This window comes from Hesperophylax consimilis, chromosome 26, assembly GCF_061612785.1.
Source record: "Hesperophylax consimilis isolate HC1 chromosome 26, BYU_Hcon_1.0, whole genome shotgun sequence".
Lineage (NCBI taxonomy): Eukaryota > Metazoa > Arthropoda > Insecta > Trichoptera > Limnephilidae > Hesperophylax > Hesperophylax consimilis.
The window spans coordinates 28,334,219-28,351,657 of record NC_142861.1 but is presented as its reverse complement, the minus strand read 5'-3'; the positions used below and the strand labels follow the sequence as shown (position 1 = coordinate 28,351,657).

The 17,439-nt window shown below is 36.2% G+C and overlaps 1 protein-coding gene across 1 annotated transcript; it reads left to right on the top strand.

The window, feature by feature from the left end:
* Positions 1–354: 354 nt before the first annotated feature.
* LOC149411381 (coiled-coil domain-containing protein 39-like) lies at positions 355–17,358 on the top strand. The gene is made up of 12 exons (XM_089647694.1): positions 355–464; positions 2,420–2,528; positions 4,051–4,198; positions 6,598–6,755; positions 7,284–7,403; positions 7,502–7,603; positions 9,383–9,574; positions 10,340–10,465; positions 11,191–11,280; positions 11,363–11,489; positions 13,599–13,687; positions 16,770–17,358. The coding sequence occupies exons 1-12, from the start codon at positions 355–357 to the stop codon at positions 17,058–17,060; spliced, it is 1,662 nt and encodes a 553-aa protein (XP_089503820.1). The 3' UTR covers positions 17,061–17,358.
* The last annotated feature ends 81 nt before the right edge of the window (positions 17,359–17,439 follow it).

The window sequence follows — 17,439 nt, the reverse complement described above, 5'->3', positions numbered from 1 at the left end:
AAATAAATTTCAAAATAATATATTATGACTACGTTGTTTTATTATTAAGTATGTGCTAGTTTATTTGTTGGTTCTGAGATTGTTTGACACTTTAAATTTCAAATAGAATCATCGTCAAGATGGCTGCTCTGAATTTTTAGCGGGAATTTTTCCAAAAGTCAATTATAAGTCCCCATGACAACGTTATTATATTATCATTTGTGGGTTATCGAGATTGTTTAATCAATAATATTTCAAAGTTATTTCTTGTGCTCTTATTTTTTGTAATAATCGAAACAAATTAATTGTGCTAGGTGATAAAAAATAACATTTTTTCATTTCGGTATTGAGTTGTAAGTGAATTACTGTGCTAAAATGTCGTCCTTTTTGACGGATGTTTTGGAGCAGTTAGGGTGGAGTGATGGAACATTTTTACCAGTGGCTAATGAAGAAAACAAAGATTTGGAGTTATTATTGGAACAGAGGTAGGTTTCTGATCTGACGTTTCTTTGCATGGTGTCTCATAATTTGAAATGACAGTTACGTTTGTAAAATAAAATGGTAAAATTTCGATCGCGCTGGCCTCGCTTATTATGAATATTTTTTAGATAAAACCTTTAGATTCACCTTAATTACTGTACGACACAACTTTTAACCTTCGGGGAGGTGGAAAATATTGCAATAAAAATTTCAATTACGTAAAACTAAAATTAGCTTTCGTTTTGTGAAACGAGACCGTCCATTTTCAAACTTTTATTTGTTTATTGTCAGATGTCATTTTGTTTTGTTGGTATTTCTGTTACTATAGGACAAAACGAACGGCTAGAAGTAGCTAGAGACAATCGCGCGGGCGTTTTTTTAATGTTAAAAAATTCCGTCAAATTAGTATTTACCTAATATGCATGCATTATGTGCGTTGTGATTGAAATTTATTAGCTGGATTTTATTTTTTTACGTTCAAATTTTATTTAAGTAAACTATATCTGCGATGTTGAGCGGCTACGCTAAGTTTGTAATACAAAAGAAAGTGCCCCTTTTATAGCGCCTGCTCGCGTCAAGGCAAGAAAAACATCCCAGTTTTCAAGTAGTTTAGCGGCTACGCTAGGTTTGTGTAACATGGTTTGTGATTCAAAAGAAAGTGTCCCCTTAATACCGCCTGCTCGCGTCAGGGCAAGAAAAACATCCCAGTTTTCAATTAGTTTAGCGGCTACGCTAGGTTTGTGTAACATGGTTTGTGATTCAAAAGAAAGTGTCCCCTTTATACCGCCTACTCGCGTCAGGGCAAGAAAAACATCCCAGTTTTTAAATAGTTTAGCGGCTACGCTAGGTTTGTTGTAGTTTTATATATATAGATATAGATATATATTTTATATAGATATATAGGTATATACATATATCTCAAAAACCATGTTACACAAACCTAGCGTAGCCGCTAAACTATTTTAAAACTGGGATGTTTTTCTTGCCTTGACGCGAGCAGGCGGTATAAAAGGGACACTTTTTTTTAATCACAAACCATGTTACACAAACCTAGCGTAGCCGCTAAACTAATTGAAAACTGGGATGTTTTTCTTGCATTGACGCGAGCAGGCGGTATAAAGGGGGCATTTTCTTTTTCACCATAAACCATGTTACAAAAACTTAGCGTAGCCGCTCAACATCGCAGAAATAGTTTACTTAAATAAAATTTGAACGTAAAAAAATAAAATCCAGCTAATAAAATTCAATCACAACGCACACAATGCATGAATATTAGGTAAATACTAATTGACGGAATTTTTTAACATTAAAAAAAAACGCCCGCGCGATTATGTTTCTAGCCACTTCTAGCCGTTCGTTTCGTCCTATAGTAACAGAAATACCAACAAAACAAAATGACATTTGACAGTAAAGTTTGAAAATGGACGGTCTCGTTTCACAAAACGAAAGCTAATTTTAATTTTACGTAATTGAAATTTTTATTGCAATATTTTCCACCTCCCCGAAGGTTAAAAGTTGTGTCGTACAGTAATTAAGGTGAATCTAAAGGTTTTATCTAAAAAATATTCATAATAAGCGAGGCCAGCGCGATCGAAATTTTACCACTTCCCAGCCTTCCTCCCCATTTCCTTTCCTCCCCCACTCTCTTCAGATTCACAACATACCTAACATTATTACTATATCAATTGGCGATGCCATAGTTTCGCTCATTGGCTCTGGACAGTTAGGACTCTTGTGCAGTTATCACAAAAATGATGTTTGTCCAAGTTTGTGTGCTTCACGCCGAGCAGTGAACACGCGCTGACAAAATTTTGCAACAGTGTAACCTAATTGACATTAATGATTGTGTGATTTTTCGATGGTTGAGTGGGAGGTGGGATCGATTACCTACTTAATAAATATATTTTTCCTTTAATTAGTATTCCAATAAGATATTAAGTCCTTTACGGTTTTTTTTTAGAAACAAAGAATTAATTCAGTTAAAATCTGAAACTGATGCTCAAACTACCAAGCAAAATGAGTTGGCCCAGCACAGGAAGAACCTTCTCTCTGAACATCAGGCCAATATGGTATGTTTACTTCCCTATCTATGATTAAACTATCATACTAGAGCAAATAAAAATAACTAGAAATAATTTGCTAGGAAACTGACTTTTAATTTACCTTTCACAAATATCTCCAATATTAGCACACTTCTGGCGGGAAGGGTAGTTCTGTTCTGAATGGCTGTAAAGGCGTTGCTGTCCTACAATTCTATATGAATATTGTATACCAATCTTTTTGTGAGGGTCATAACTATAAATATGTATTTGTATAAACAATGTGATACAAGTTTCCATTTTCTTATCTTCTTGTCTCTTGTATGGAAGAATATTTAATCAAAAGGAAACTATACTAAACCTGTAGAATGGGTAATAAATCCATGCACTTATGGTACTGGAGATGCGGATATCTTACTTTTTTTGAAATGATTTGTGCGAAAGTAAAAACCAATTAAAAAAAAATGTAATTATACACATAAAACATCAGTAAATGGCCCAAAACTGACTTTAACTTCAGTATTATGGAAGTGTATTACAAAGTAGGCTTTACTTTCATAAAGTACTTTCATAGTTGGGGTGTAGTGACTATGTAAAAAAATCATTCAAATATGTGTATTATTTTCAAAGAAATAGCGGTTTAAAGCAACATCCATTTTCTCGAACGGGACCCTATTTTCGCCCGCTTGAAGTGTGTTAGGATACAATATTGCGCCGGGCAAATGAGACTATTGTGGAGCCGTCATCTTCAATATGGCGCTTCATCGGAGAGATAGATTTGACCTCCTCCACAGATGCCCTAGTTATTACTCCCCAGTTCTCTTGCCTTCTCATACAACTCTATAACTACAACTATTCAGTCTGCCACTGTGTTGCTTCCACTGGGACGCCCATTTGACAATGAATTATGATGTCCTTTCATCTGACATTCTATCTTTATGGCCAGCCCTAGTGTTTCGGCTATCCCAATGAACAATCTTGGAGGTGTAAATTGGTAAACAGCTCTAATGCAAACATAAGAGCTGTGTAAAATAGGTTTATGCAAAATATCACAACATTGTCAAAGTTACCAACTTGTTTGCTGGGACAGTCGGTTTGGCCAATAAGATATTTTCACTTTTTTTTTATTCTCTAAAAAAATAATGATAGTGAAGGTATTTTTGTTTTAATTTTTATGTTAACAAATAAATTTTTTATAACGATTTAAAATGTGCCATTTTTCAATTGCCATCAAAATGACATGTTAATTTTTATTCGTGAATTAAATAGACATCACGCTGGCAACATCGGTGCCAGCCCTCTTACCAGCCAGTGGCGTTTTCTATGTCATAATGATGTTGTAGCTAGTTGGAACCGTTTTCGGAATGTGCGGTTTTAGATCGTTTTTAGAATAGATAATTATGAATAAAATTATTAAAATTTCACATTTTTAGCACAATGATCGGTATTAGAAAAATAAACCTTTAATCTTCCACACATTTTAAACGGTATTCACAGTTTGTGATAATACCCCATTGTGTAGGATTAATGGAGATAATTTGGTTGTTTCCAGCATCTCCTGGTGGTGCACAAGGAGCAGATGGAGAACGAGGATCACCTGAGTCGCATTGCCGCCAACGAAGCTGGAAAAGTGAAAAAAGATGCAGACGATATGGAAAAGCAGTGCCGTGATATAGAGCGAAAGGCCGAAGGGTTACGAGGTTGGTCCATCTCCGTTTTCTTCCCACTCTTGCCACGAATCAGGCTTCCCATCCTGCTCCAATGCTCTTCCACATAGTCCATCTATCCATTTGTTCCTTAGTCTGCCTCAGTGTCCTATCAACTGGCATTCTTTCAACATGCCCAGTTTGTGTGCAATTTTAATGCAAAGAATTTAATCTTAGAATAGTTTACAAAAACGCAATTATGTATTGCAAAAAACGATAATGATAAAAGTACAAGAGACATTTTTATTTGTTGGTTTATTCAAGCTCGGAAGAGTCGAGATTCTCTGTCGGGAAGACGTGTATTGTTCACTACCCACAATTATTTTTATATTGGGGGCCATTTGGCCCAATCTATTTGAAAATGTGTCAAAATACGTGTATTAGTTATAGCTTTATAATTTGATTACAACATTTGGTTTTGCATCGTTCTAATAGTGATAAAAATGACGTTTGTAAGTGAATTGGATTGAAGACAAAGGATTGTGCAATGGAATCGCACCACAAAAGATAAGTCTCTCTACTTACTTTATTTATGTTATGGTTGAAGATTTTTTATGTCAGCGTAATATTCGGAGCCCTGATCTCGGTTGGGCATTCGAGGCCCATAATAATCTCACATAACAACATTAATAATGCCACATCAGATGGCACACTTTTTAATATCTGTTTTTTAAATGTTTGTATCAGTCGAATTTTTTTCATTACATTTCAGAGGGTGTCCTTCGTTCGATGTGATTTAAAAATTCTTGGTTTGGTTTTGATTTTATTTGGGTATTTCACAGTTACTAGAAGAGCCAGGTAGAATCAAGAAGAAGGTTTCGGGTTATGGTAGAAGCCTTTAGAACTGGGGGAAAATGGGTGAGACGCGAGGGGGGCCAAAGTATGTGCCGGGACGGAATGGCTCGGTGGCCCCTCTGCGTGAGGATTAGTTATTAAGATCCAAGAAGAGCCAAGAAGAGCCTAGAAGGGGCGGTAAGAACATTCAAGAAGAGACGAAATGAGCCAAAACAGGGCAAGAAGATGCAATAAGAGACAAGAAGAAGCAAAAATAGCCAATAAGAGGCAAGAAGAGACAAGAAGAGACACAAAGAGCCAAGAAGAAGCAAGAAGAGACAAGAAGGATTACAAAGAGACTAAAATAGACAAGAAGAGCCAAGACCACTAAAAGGAGGAGAGAAGATGTCAGAAGAGTCAAGGCGAGCCAAGAAGAGGCAAGAAGATATAATGAATAAAAAATAATGCACAATCAGGTCCTTTATTTCCGGCCCATCCTAATCCCCAATAATTCCAATTTTTGATTATTAGGTTGCCATTTATACCGGTCGATTAAACCCCAACCTCAGAGCATTTGTTCCAATGTGCCGGTGTACCGGTCGCACTGGGACAGGAGTGCTCCTGGCTAGGGTGGTACAATCAAATTGTGTTGTATTGTATCGTTAGTTATTCAAGCTCAGTGATACATATTTGTTTTTTTTGTCATGAAATAATGATTAATGTGATGATGAGAAGACAAAATTACTTTGGACACTGATAATTTGTAGTGTAGAAGAGAAGTTTGGATTCTTGGTGCACACTAAATCTGACAAAGCCATCGACATCAGCATCAAGGGAACATTGCAACTGCTAAGATTATTTTACAAATTGAGAGAACCAATTTGGCAAAGATATACAATGCTAATAAGCAGTCTACAACTACAATTGTTGTTAAGGACCACATAATACATATTATGTATTTTGCCTTTTTTTTATTTCTTTTTTATGCTTCCGATTTTGTTGTCCGGGTCAAATCTTCCCCATAGGAAAAACTAAACCCTTCCACACACTTTTCCCCAAATGATTATCTAGTCAATCAACATTATGCAAGTGCATTATATAAGTAAAATAAATACAAAACAATACAAAAACAACAACACGTCTAATCACCAGAGAACAAATGGGAAAAAAATTCACCGACTCCAGATATTTTCATATCAGAGGGTTCGGCTCGGTAGAACTCCTAATAGGGCCTATAAATCCTACTGATCCCTCAACATAAATATTTAAAAAATCTTTCGTTATCCTACATGTATTCAAAATGACCGACTTTTGCATCTTTATATATCAATTTTTTGATAGATCTAATACGCCTAAATTTTTAATGAGAGAGCTTGGTATAATACCAGTAGCCGAAATAACGAACGGTAATATTTTTATAGTCTGAGAATGTCAAATTCTTTTAATCTCATTTCCTAAATCTGTGTATTTTCTTATTATACTTATGAATGTCATTAACATTAAGTTTCTAAGAAAGATAGAACATTCTAAGTAAATTATTTGGTAATTAGACGATAGGGTGGTTATCATTACGTCCAATTAGCATATTACTGTATAATATATCACACATAATATTTCAGTGGACATAGCCCGAGTACTGCGCAAGGTAGAGTCCCGCAGGATGGGCATCGGGGAGGACCGCAACTCCCTGGAGGAGTGGAAGTCCGCCTTGAAGAGGGGCGAGGCGGACATCCAGGCCATCGAGACCTTCAGCAAGGAGGATAAACACAAGGTCGAGGTGAGTGAGGCCACATTATATTCTTCATTCGGAGTCCTTCTAGGCTGGGAGGCATTAGGTCTGAGAGATCCCTGGAAGGCATTCATAGATTTTTCTGGTTTATAATACAGTAATAAAATTTTTAGTAAAGTGAAAGACCACTACTCAGAAGGGAAAAGTTGCTTGAAATGGCTTTAGCTGTGTTTGGTGACCAGATCTGAATAGCCAGTTATTTCCCCACCTTCCTCTTTCCTATCTCCTCCCTCTCACCACTACCTTCAGCCTCACAACCTACCCCAATTGGAGATGCTAAAACCTCAGTGGTTCCAGACAGTTGGGAACCGATGGGACTCGTGCAGTCTCTTTAAGACTCGGGTCCAAAACATTCTCTATTTAAAAAAACCATCCACAGTTCCACACAGATTCCCCAAGGATGCCATATTTGAAGTTATTATTTTTAATAAATTATTCAATTTATTATAAAAATTATTTATTACTCGAAACAAAATTCCATATCCTTTCTAACAATTTTTATGAAATCGATTAAAGGTTTTAGATGGCAAGAGACAGCGGCTGAAGATTGACTATGACAAGAAGCAGGAGGCTCTGTTCAAGTTCTGCTGCGATCTGCAATCCGAGGAAAGGACAGCGGAGAGGGTGTCGCATCAGGTCAGTACTGCTTGTAGTGCTTGATTTACTTACCTGTGAAGAGATGATAAACCAAAATCATTTGGCGAACTAATTTTTATATTTGTTTCTGTTCTAAGGTGGAGGAAGCATTGGCGCAAAGACGCGAAACCATCGCAACGTGGGCGGGGGCTGTGGAATGCCTGCGCCAACGAGATAAAGACATCGCTCAAATGAAACAAGTGCGTTCACAATGTATTTTTGGATAGGCAAACAACCTTTGAGCATTTAGTATTACATAATAACTAGAGAAAGAGTTAATTTTCATTGGAAAACCAAAAATTATTCATGTAATTAAGCCCTACACACTAGACGTGGGCAAAATTGAATGAATGAATTAAATGAATAAATCCAATCTTGTGACACGCTAGATCTGATTCGCAATTTCAAACGGAATTGATTCTTCATTCATTGCCTTTGGCCTTGCATTCTACGATTTTTAACGGCACCATAAATTTTAAACATTGTATGTATTGTGTTTGCCCTCGATACATGTATTGGTTGACGGTATATGATTACACATTTTCATGACGTAATGATCGGTATTGGTGGGTTCACTGGTGGGTGGGTCATTCATGACGTCAGAAACCTTGCTTGAAATAAATGTATCTCGTTGAATTTTTCACATTTGTTAATACGCTGTTCTCAAGCTATCTGTAGGCTATATATTTTTTGTATGCAAATAACTGATTACATTTTCAAAAATAATGTCCGCAATAGATAACCTTCTAGTATTTAGAAATGGGTTTTTTTTGTGATTGAAAAAAGTGAACTTGCTTAGCTTGACTGGGAGACTAAATGGCTCCAATCTACTCCAACAAAAGGCAAAATGCAATGGACAGTGCCCTCTTCGCACTGCAACACAATGCGCGCGCTTTTTCATAAACTTGCATGTGAACCTAACCAAAATTGGTTTGGGGTCATTTTGATGTCAATAGGTCGTGTCTAGTCTTTTTAGTCAATGGGTTCAATAGAACAACATTATCTAATATTTTACATAGTGCTCTTCAATGTTAGAAGCGGGTAAACTTAAGAATAAAAAATGTCTTGAGTCCCATACAAAATACAACGCCAGTTGAAAAAAAAATAGGCTTTTTGAGGCTGTTGATTGGTGACGTCACAGGTCACCTCCATAGATTTGATGCGTTTTCGGGAGACCAATCAGAACTTTGAAAATTATTTTCACAAATTTCATTCATATAATGTTTGGGACCAAATTTGGTTTCCTAATAATTAACGGGTTAAACTAACTATTTAAATCTATTTTAAATTTTTTTATTGTAATTTAAAAATTTATAGACTACTGTTATTTAAGTTCATTCAAGGTCATTATTGTTAAAAAAAGAAAAAAGAAATAAATGGACTGCAGTTCCGAAGTGGTATAATCATTGTTTGATCCATTTATTTAGGTGAAGAATTCTTCAAAGTTTGATGGAATAACATTTTGTTCTCGTCTTTAGCATTTTGCACTGAATTTGTGTATAATATGTTATTGTAAATATATGAATTTGAAATGTATGTATATACAATACGTTGTAACCATAAAATAAGGAGAAAATGGTTATGAAATTGTATATTCATCATGCATTTATGGAGAATCCATTCCACGGCTGGTTACTCACTCTGAAACATATAAAAATATTAATTTTTAAGCCGAAAACTATTTTTACTTGTGGAAGATCTCATGAACTATTTTGTGGCCCAAAAGTGAGTACTTCTGCTTATCAGAAAGCGCCAATAACAGAACGGTTCAATTGCATAACGATGCTGAGTTGACTGTTCATATTTTTAACGTCACTTACAGACAGTGTCACAAAACAGCCGACCTTTATATATTTCTGCTTTGTTGTGTTTTCCTACCGACCTTTTCCAATTATGTAAAATCATGTCACAAAACTTACTTCTACTACCAGCTGAACAACAATACATTTGTTTTAAATTTTTGATGATGTTGTTTTCAGGAATTAGAGATGCTCCGCGACTATGTCAAGGAGCGAGGAGATCAGCTGATGGAGAAACAAGACTTCCTCAATGCCCAGCTGAACAACAACAAGGAGGCAGAAAAGGATCTAGCCGAAGCTAAAGATGTACTGGCTCACGAGAGGATGAGGCTCTCCAAGTTGCAGACCACTATTAAAGCCATGGACAACCAGGTAAAACCATGGCACAGTCAAAAAAGTAATCTTTGGACTTTTTCTTATGTCTTTTTCCTATTCGGTTCGGGCGCCTCCTGGCATCCCTGTCTTATGATACTCCAAAAACCTTCGTCCATTGCAGGCCCAGTCTCTCCACGCAGCATCTGGAGTTTTTTCTCCCAACTATTTATTTTATTTATATTATTTAATAAAACAAATAGGGAAGTGTGCTATATTCCATTTTACCTGTTTCCTTTGACAGTAACCCGGTCATTTTGATAAAGTTCACCAGGGTTGTCATTGGATTGGTTGTCATATATGAAAACATATGTTTTCCCCTCCCAACAGCTACTTGTGCCTTCTGAGATGGGAGTGCGCCATTAATAGTCGTATCAGTTCTCTCAGTGAGTGCGGTGTCCATATTGAGTAGTTGCGTGGTTTGTCTAGGGTCTGATCTGTTTATATAAGTATTTTGGATTGCCTCATTCCTGGTACTCTCTCCCATTCCTTCTGGTGCTAGGATTCGACCCATCTTTTAATATGTAGTTTGATGTGGCAAGCTGCTACGGCCGGCTTTCCTTACAAGTTTGTCAGCGGCTCATTACCTTCAATTTCTCTATGTAATTTAACTATGTCTGAAGCGGCCCACTGGACGACTTCCCTCTGGAATCACACTCGGAATTTTCAATGGAATTGAGTCTTCCCACACTATCTTCTTCTTCTTTTTGAACACTTAACCTAAGTGAAGAGTAACCAATGGATGGTGTTGTTTTTATCTTTCAGTATATCTGTATGAAACGGGAGCTGGCGGCTACTGCCACGCAGCTGAGTAACTGCCGCCTAGACAACAAGAGAATGTATAAAGAAAAAGAGGACAAGGAAGAAGCCATTCACAATCTGAATAAAATGGTGATTGAAAAAAAAAACACTAATTTGAGATTGAAATAAATGTAGAAAGAATTATTATTAAAATTACGTTGTAAACAAAAAAATAAATCCATAATCCTCCTAATTCTAGACAAAAAAAACCTATGTAAACTTCACGATGCCAAACCTTGTAATTCTATTTTGCTGCTTTGGCTGCATCCCACTCAGGCCGATATAAAATCAACAAATCCCATTTTAAATATTTAACGAGATTTCCAAAAAATATTAATACTTTTGAAATAATTTGCAGACCGCAGTGGTAACATGTGTTGTCTGCAATCATGAGGTAGCGGTGTAAGTTTTGGCAGAACCTGCTGACCAATCACAGAGTTTTTAGGTTTATTTAAATGACAAGTAATTAGTTCTGTGTATAATTACACATGTATTATAAAACTTAAATATTCAGAATCAGCTTTTGATGATTCATATGAATAAAATCTTTTTAAGTCTTAATGTATATCACTCAAGTTCCTTAATGAGGATGCCGTAGTTCTATGGGCTTTGTACAGTTGGGATTCTCGTGCAGTAGTCGCAAAAAAACAGATTTTCTAATTTTTTATAGTTAGGCTTTTATCTATATACACAATATAAAATATAATCATACAACAAACGAAATGTACAATACATTTGAACTCTTTCACAGCATGCAATATCTGTAAATTTTGGTGTTATTTATTTTAAAATGCCTCCTGATGTTTCTTTTCCAGATACAAAATTACAAAGATAAACTGTCCGAGGTGATTGATGGAACCAAAACGGCAGAACAGAGGACAAGACAACTTGAAGATATGCTTTCAGTAAGTGAATTTCTTCTATTAAAAGCGCATCCATCATCTTTGCATCAATCTGCCACCTGAACCCGTCTGTTTCTGTCCTTAGAACGAGGAAAAATACATGCGGCAACTAATGTCGGAGAATGACCGACTGCAGCACTGCATCTTCCGCTCTCAGCAGCTGATGGAGTCTCTAAAAGAAGAAGGAAATGCCTTAAAGTTGGAAGCCCGAGGTATTTTTTGTAGATAATTTAATTACTGATCCCTTCTCGTCTGGAGACCCGTTAGTGAAATCTCTTGTGATCGTTCCTCGATTAACGTTTTCCTGCATGTGTCGTTTATTTCTTCCAGATCCGAATTAATTTCATATAAAACTCGCAAAAATGGATTGCATCGATCGTTCCTCTGTACATCATTTTGCCTCATCAATCGTTTAAAGCAGTAGTCCCCAACCCCAGGGCAGTGGACCAAATGGTACTGGGCCACGCCGCCTGCCTAAAAATCATAATAATTTTTTGAAAAAATCGTGAATTATATAGTTTAAAATAATTATTCTGTTAAAAACCCCTTCACACTATTACCATCTACATAATACCTTCGAAGTAAAACAACACCACACTGCCACTGGAGTCGTTTTTTGTCGAACTGGTCGCTCCTTGACTCCGAAGGCGGTCTTGTCGTAACTTAAATAAGGCAAATCATATTTAAACACGTCATCGATGTCAAAAGTCGTCCTCTGTCGATCTCTGAAGTTATTAAAGCAAAAAATGCAAAGAAATTTTTCTCTATGGCAACATTTTTTTTCAATACATACAAATGATAGTATTTTCTACGAGTTTGAAACTGAGAGAATGAAAAAAATTTCACTAACATTTTTTGCTCTGAATGTCCTCAGGAGTCACTAGTTAAAATAAGTCAATAAGGAAAGTCCACAGTCGAGAAGTTTGTTTTCAATAGAATCCATAAATATTTCAGCAAACAAAGGAGAAGCGGGATTACCCATAAGCAAGCCATAATCACGTTAAGTATTGTTTAATGATAAGTTATTTTGGGTGTCCAGGAAGCGTGGACGACTCTATTATTGGTTTATCCAAATCGGAATTATTTAATATGTTTCAAATCTTTTTTTAAACCTGTACCAGCACAATTTCATTTATAATAATAACGATCGCTTACTAGACTTGGTACTGTCAACCATTCCTGAAATATCTGTAGAACTATCTAATGATCCGCTCCTACCGGCTGACAATCACTATCCTCCCCTATACACGAAATTAAACATACTATATAGTATACTTACCCATTTTGGTTCTCATCCGAGCTAACTGCCTCTCTTCAGCAAAAAAAGGTCAACACAAAAAATTCAAACAAAGCAAATCCATAGCTGTTATTTGTTTTTGGGGTGTTATGCCGTGTTGCGCTAACTCCTTCTTTAGCCAACGTTTCGGACAGCATTGCAGTGTCAATGACACTTAGCTATATAGTATGATAGTTAGCGCAACACGGCATAACACCCCAAAAACAAATAACAAAAATACTTTTGGCCGTGACAATCTTAAATCATATTTAAATCCATAGCTGATTATATAAACTTTAGGGAAACTAGGAAAAAATGTAAAGATCTTTCTAAACATTGCTACAAAATGTACATAACTACCATCGAGAATAATGTTTTTAAATCCAAAAATCTCTGGAAATTTCTTAAAAAAATAAACAATGAAAACACGGATTACCCACCAATAATGCAAATGAATGGAATCAGTGCCAACAATACACAGGACATAGTAAACCTTTTTTCAGATTTCTTCAAAAACGTATACGATGAGGAAACCCCAGATGATAAAATACCTGAATACAAATTTAGTAATACTACACACTTAACAACTAGTCACTAAGTTGATCACACTTAACAACCAAGCATTTAGGAATCGTAATTTTATGATTGTATCTTTTTTTTATATTCCAGCATACATAGTTTTCCCGCATTTGTAGTTTATTTAAATAGGACGAAAGGACACGGGTTCAAGTCCCGTTGGCGTCATGTATCTTTTATCAGGAGATTTTTCAATGTGGATGAGTGTTTCAGGCTAATAATTATTGCTTATAAAATAAATAGGATCCTTCAAAAGCGCTAGATAGCGGTTTTACTGTATGTGGGTCTCGAATAAAAGATTAGTCTTAAAAATGGAGTCGAGATGCTTGATTTTAATTTTATTTATCTTATTTATTTTATTTATCTGGTAAAACGATTTTACATGTCAGTGAAATCTCCCTAAAATGCTTTATTTGTTATGGATTTTGGAAAAATGTTAAAATGTAGGTTTTATTTTTTTGTGTTTTAGGTTATCGAGTGGCCATCACACAACTTGGAATAAAACAAACCAAGTTGGAAAAAGATCTCATAGGACAAAAAGAAGTTGTCTACAAAGTGGTAAGCGGCTGGAGTTGAGTTGAAGTACATGGAAGGAGAAGTCGGGGGCAACCTACGAATACAGAACACTATCAAGCAAACTAAATACATTAGACTGGGACATAATATAATGTTTTTTTTTTTTTTTACAACTCCACACAGGAGACCCTGAGGAAAATAATTTGCAGAAACGATATTTATCACATGTTCTTATGTGACAAATGTCAACCGTGTACATATCTTGGATGCATGTTTGGCGTGTTTCCCGACTATGCACTGGTGCCGAAGGGATTAATGAAGCTAGTTCCTCGGAGCATCTTCCATTGTAGTACCGGTAGAACAAGGACAGCATACCTACGTGACGCCTGTGCTCTAAAGATTGGGATCTGTTTGTTAAGAAAGGGGAATCTATCAAACGGACCGCCAGATTCTGCACAGAGTCAAGGTTTTTTGAGGTATTTTGGGGTTCTAGACCAGAGGTGGCTGCCAAATTCAACAGTGGGGCGCACTTGCGATTTGTACATGGTCAGCAGTTGTGTACTATTAATGTATAGTATTGGAAGTGTATGCCAAGTCACAGTTGCGTGGTGTTTAATTCTCTCTGTTCGATGGTGAGTTAGTGTGATGTGTGAGTGAAAGAGATGAAAGTAAGAGACAGTACTTAACATATTGACATTTGCTGTGAATTACACAATTTGCTGTCAACAGATAAAGTCGTAGAAAAAAACTGTTATTTAAATGTTAAAGTTATTTAATGTTAAAGTTAAAGTTTTTTAAAGTTAAAGTTATTTAAGATTAAATTTAAAGTTATTTAAATGCAGATTCATAAAAATCAATATCCAATGTCCATTTGGATTATCAGAGCTAATACTCTCTTGACTTCTCGTTCCATCTAGACTTTTGACTTACTGATTGTACATTTTTCAACAAATAGTTAATATACTAATAAAATAAATATTTGGCTGTACAGAACTTAGGTCCCTAATTAAATTTAACATACCTTTGAAACGTACACGACACACAGCGCTATTCCACATGCTTAATAACAAAACAAATGCAGTATCTAATTCACCAATTAACCGTGGTCTTCATGTCTTCAATAATATTTGTCTACCATAAACATTTTTTCGAATTCACTGCCTATATTTAAAAGAAGCATCATGTCAATGACAACGTAAAATGTTCAATGTGCATTAGGCTGGAGTGACATTGCAAAAATCAAAAATCAGTATTGTAATAGCAACAAAAAAACGCCTTATATCATCCATATTCTCGTAAAAATCGTCAAAAATTACTTAAAAAATACCAATTGTTAAGGTACTGAAAATTTAAGAACATAATATTTTCAGTAATTTTTTGACAAATTTCGTGAAAAAAATTTATGATTTTCGCATTCATAAATCGACAGGTTGCTGTACACACACACCTATACACTATAAACGTCACCAGTCACCCGGTAAATACAAAACATACAAACCACACAGTGGCGGCTCTTGTAAGGAGATCGTTTGGTCAATGACCCCCCAAAAATATGCTGCAATAATTAAAAATTGGATTTAATAAACAACCTAATTATTAAAGTAAGTTTAAATATTCGCGGCGATTCGTAATCGTAATAGCGGGTCCAGTGCCACCTAGCGCCCAAATGAGAAGCTCCTGCATGTACCCAGCGTGGGTCACTTTAAACTTTGACCGTAAGCGATATTCTTTCTTCCTCTTTACCCTAAGGACAAAGGAGGTAAACACTATCGTGTCTGACGCGCGCTTAGTATCATACAAAATATATTTTTAAGGACTTTTCGGACATGACCCCGGTAAGATAGAGCACATCTACGAGTTTCAGGTATTAGAGGGAGATGTCAGAAAAAGGTCAGTTGAAAGTTTTTTGTGTGACAAACGATGGCCATCTTCAATTATCTTCAATTAGTTCGCGAAACTATGTTTATCATTGTTGACGTGATTTGCATTTGAATAATTAAAAATGTCGAATTCTATTGATATCAATTGAAAGAAATCATGAACAATTTGTTGAATCACGAGAAACATATTCAAATAAAGTGTCTTTGGCGGCCCCAACCGTATATGCAATTAGTTTATTTTACAAAACATAAAAATAAAGAGATTAAACAATATTTTAAAACGAAAATTTAAAATTTTGTGGATTTTCATTGCCTACTTTTTGACTCAAAAATTTAGATAAACAGTGGAGTGATTTAAAATATTTAAAATAAAAGATTAAAAAGAATTTTTACTGTACACTGCATATTAATTCAATGAGCTTTGTCTTGTTAGGAACTATGTACATATTGATATTCATATTCAATTAGATTATTGCGTATCGTAGAGCACAACGAATCATTAGAGTCCGATAATCCAGGTATATTCCGTTGTTTGATTAACTATATTCAGGCATTCAGGAAATAGATATTGCATTGAAAGAACATTTAAAAGGTCTTTGAGTTTTAAAGGTTTATCTAAGACGATTCAAAATGATTTGTTAGACTCAATTTAAGCAGTATCTCAGGAATAAATTAAACTAGATACATATACAGAAACCAGAGTACGTTGCAATTCAGGTGGATGAGACAACTGACAGCTCACCCAAAACCCAAATGGTATTTGTGATCAGATATTTGAAAGACAATGTCGTGTGTGAGAGTTTTTGGAAATTCGTTAACCCAGAGGCTTGCACCGCAGTAGGATTAACAAATGAACTATTGACCCAGTTGAGGATCCTGGAAGTTCAACTGCGAAAACTGGAGGCTTTCAAGTTAAAATCATAAAGAATCTTTTTCCCGTGCTCACTACATTCATTGCTATGCTCACCAATTAAATCTTATTTTACAAAAAGCATGTACCATAACGACGGGCGTAGAAGTATTTTTTGCGACCGTTCAATCATTTTCCGTTTTTTTTCAAGATCTCCAAAGCGAATGCAATATTTAGATGAAACCGATAAAGGTAGTCTGCTAAAGGCAGCTCCAACTAGGTGGTGTTTTAATGCCAAATAAAAACCAGATGGCCTGGTGGCTGTGGAGGTTATACAGAGCTGTTTTCACTTATCTGATACAATTAAAAGTCTAAATAAAGTGTATGGTTTCAGAGCTATATCCTGGAAAAGGTGCTGCTGAGGCTGGGTCGCCTGGAAGGCACCTCGGTGGACTATGACGAAGAGGAGCGGCTTGAGAAGAGGGCCGGGCAGCTGGTGCTGGTGGCCGCCGAGAGGTCCAGCGCCCTGCACCTGCTGGCCGCGCAGTTGTCGCGCCTGGTGGGAGAGGAGCGCACCCTGGCGCGTCAGCTGATCAACAACCAGGGGCAGCACGACATCATGGTGGGCTCATTTCAACTAAAGTTGTCAATTTTAATTTATGATACCACCAAGAAGCTTCACTGAGATGCTTTGAGTAAGTAGGTATCTCAGACCCACTCAAATCTAGAAAGAATTTCTGCAAATGAAAATGTTTGAACTATTTCGCCTGTAGGATGATAAAATATACCTTACTTCGGACACTCAGACACTACCACAATACATATATAGTGTCCGGGGGGTAAAGTGTGCTAACTTCGGGAGGTGATTCTACATGATGGTAGAAGTAAAAAATACTACAGGGGTACTAATAATCTATAATATCTAATTCGAATATTTCAGAGACTACCGCCATACATCTGTCCAGAGGTTCGTACACAGACATACGTTGCAGACATTTTGTAAACTCGTTGATCACCCCAGTCTCCCACGATACCACTTATGTCGTCGAGACTTTAAACATGGC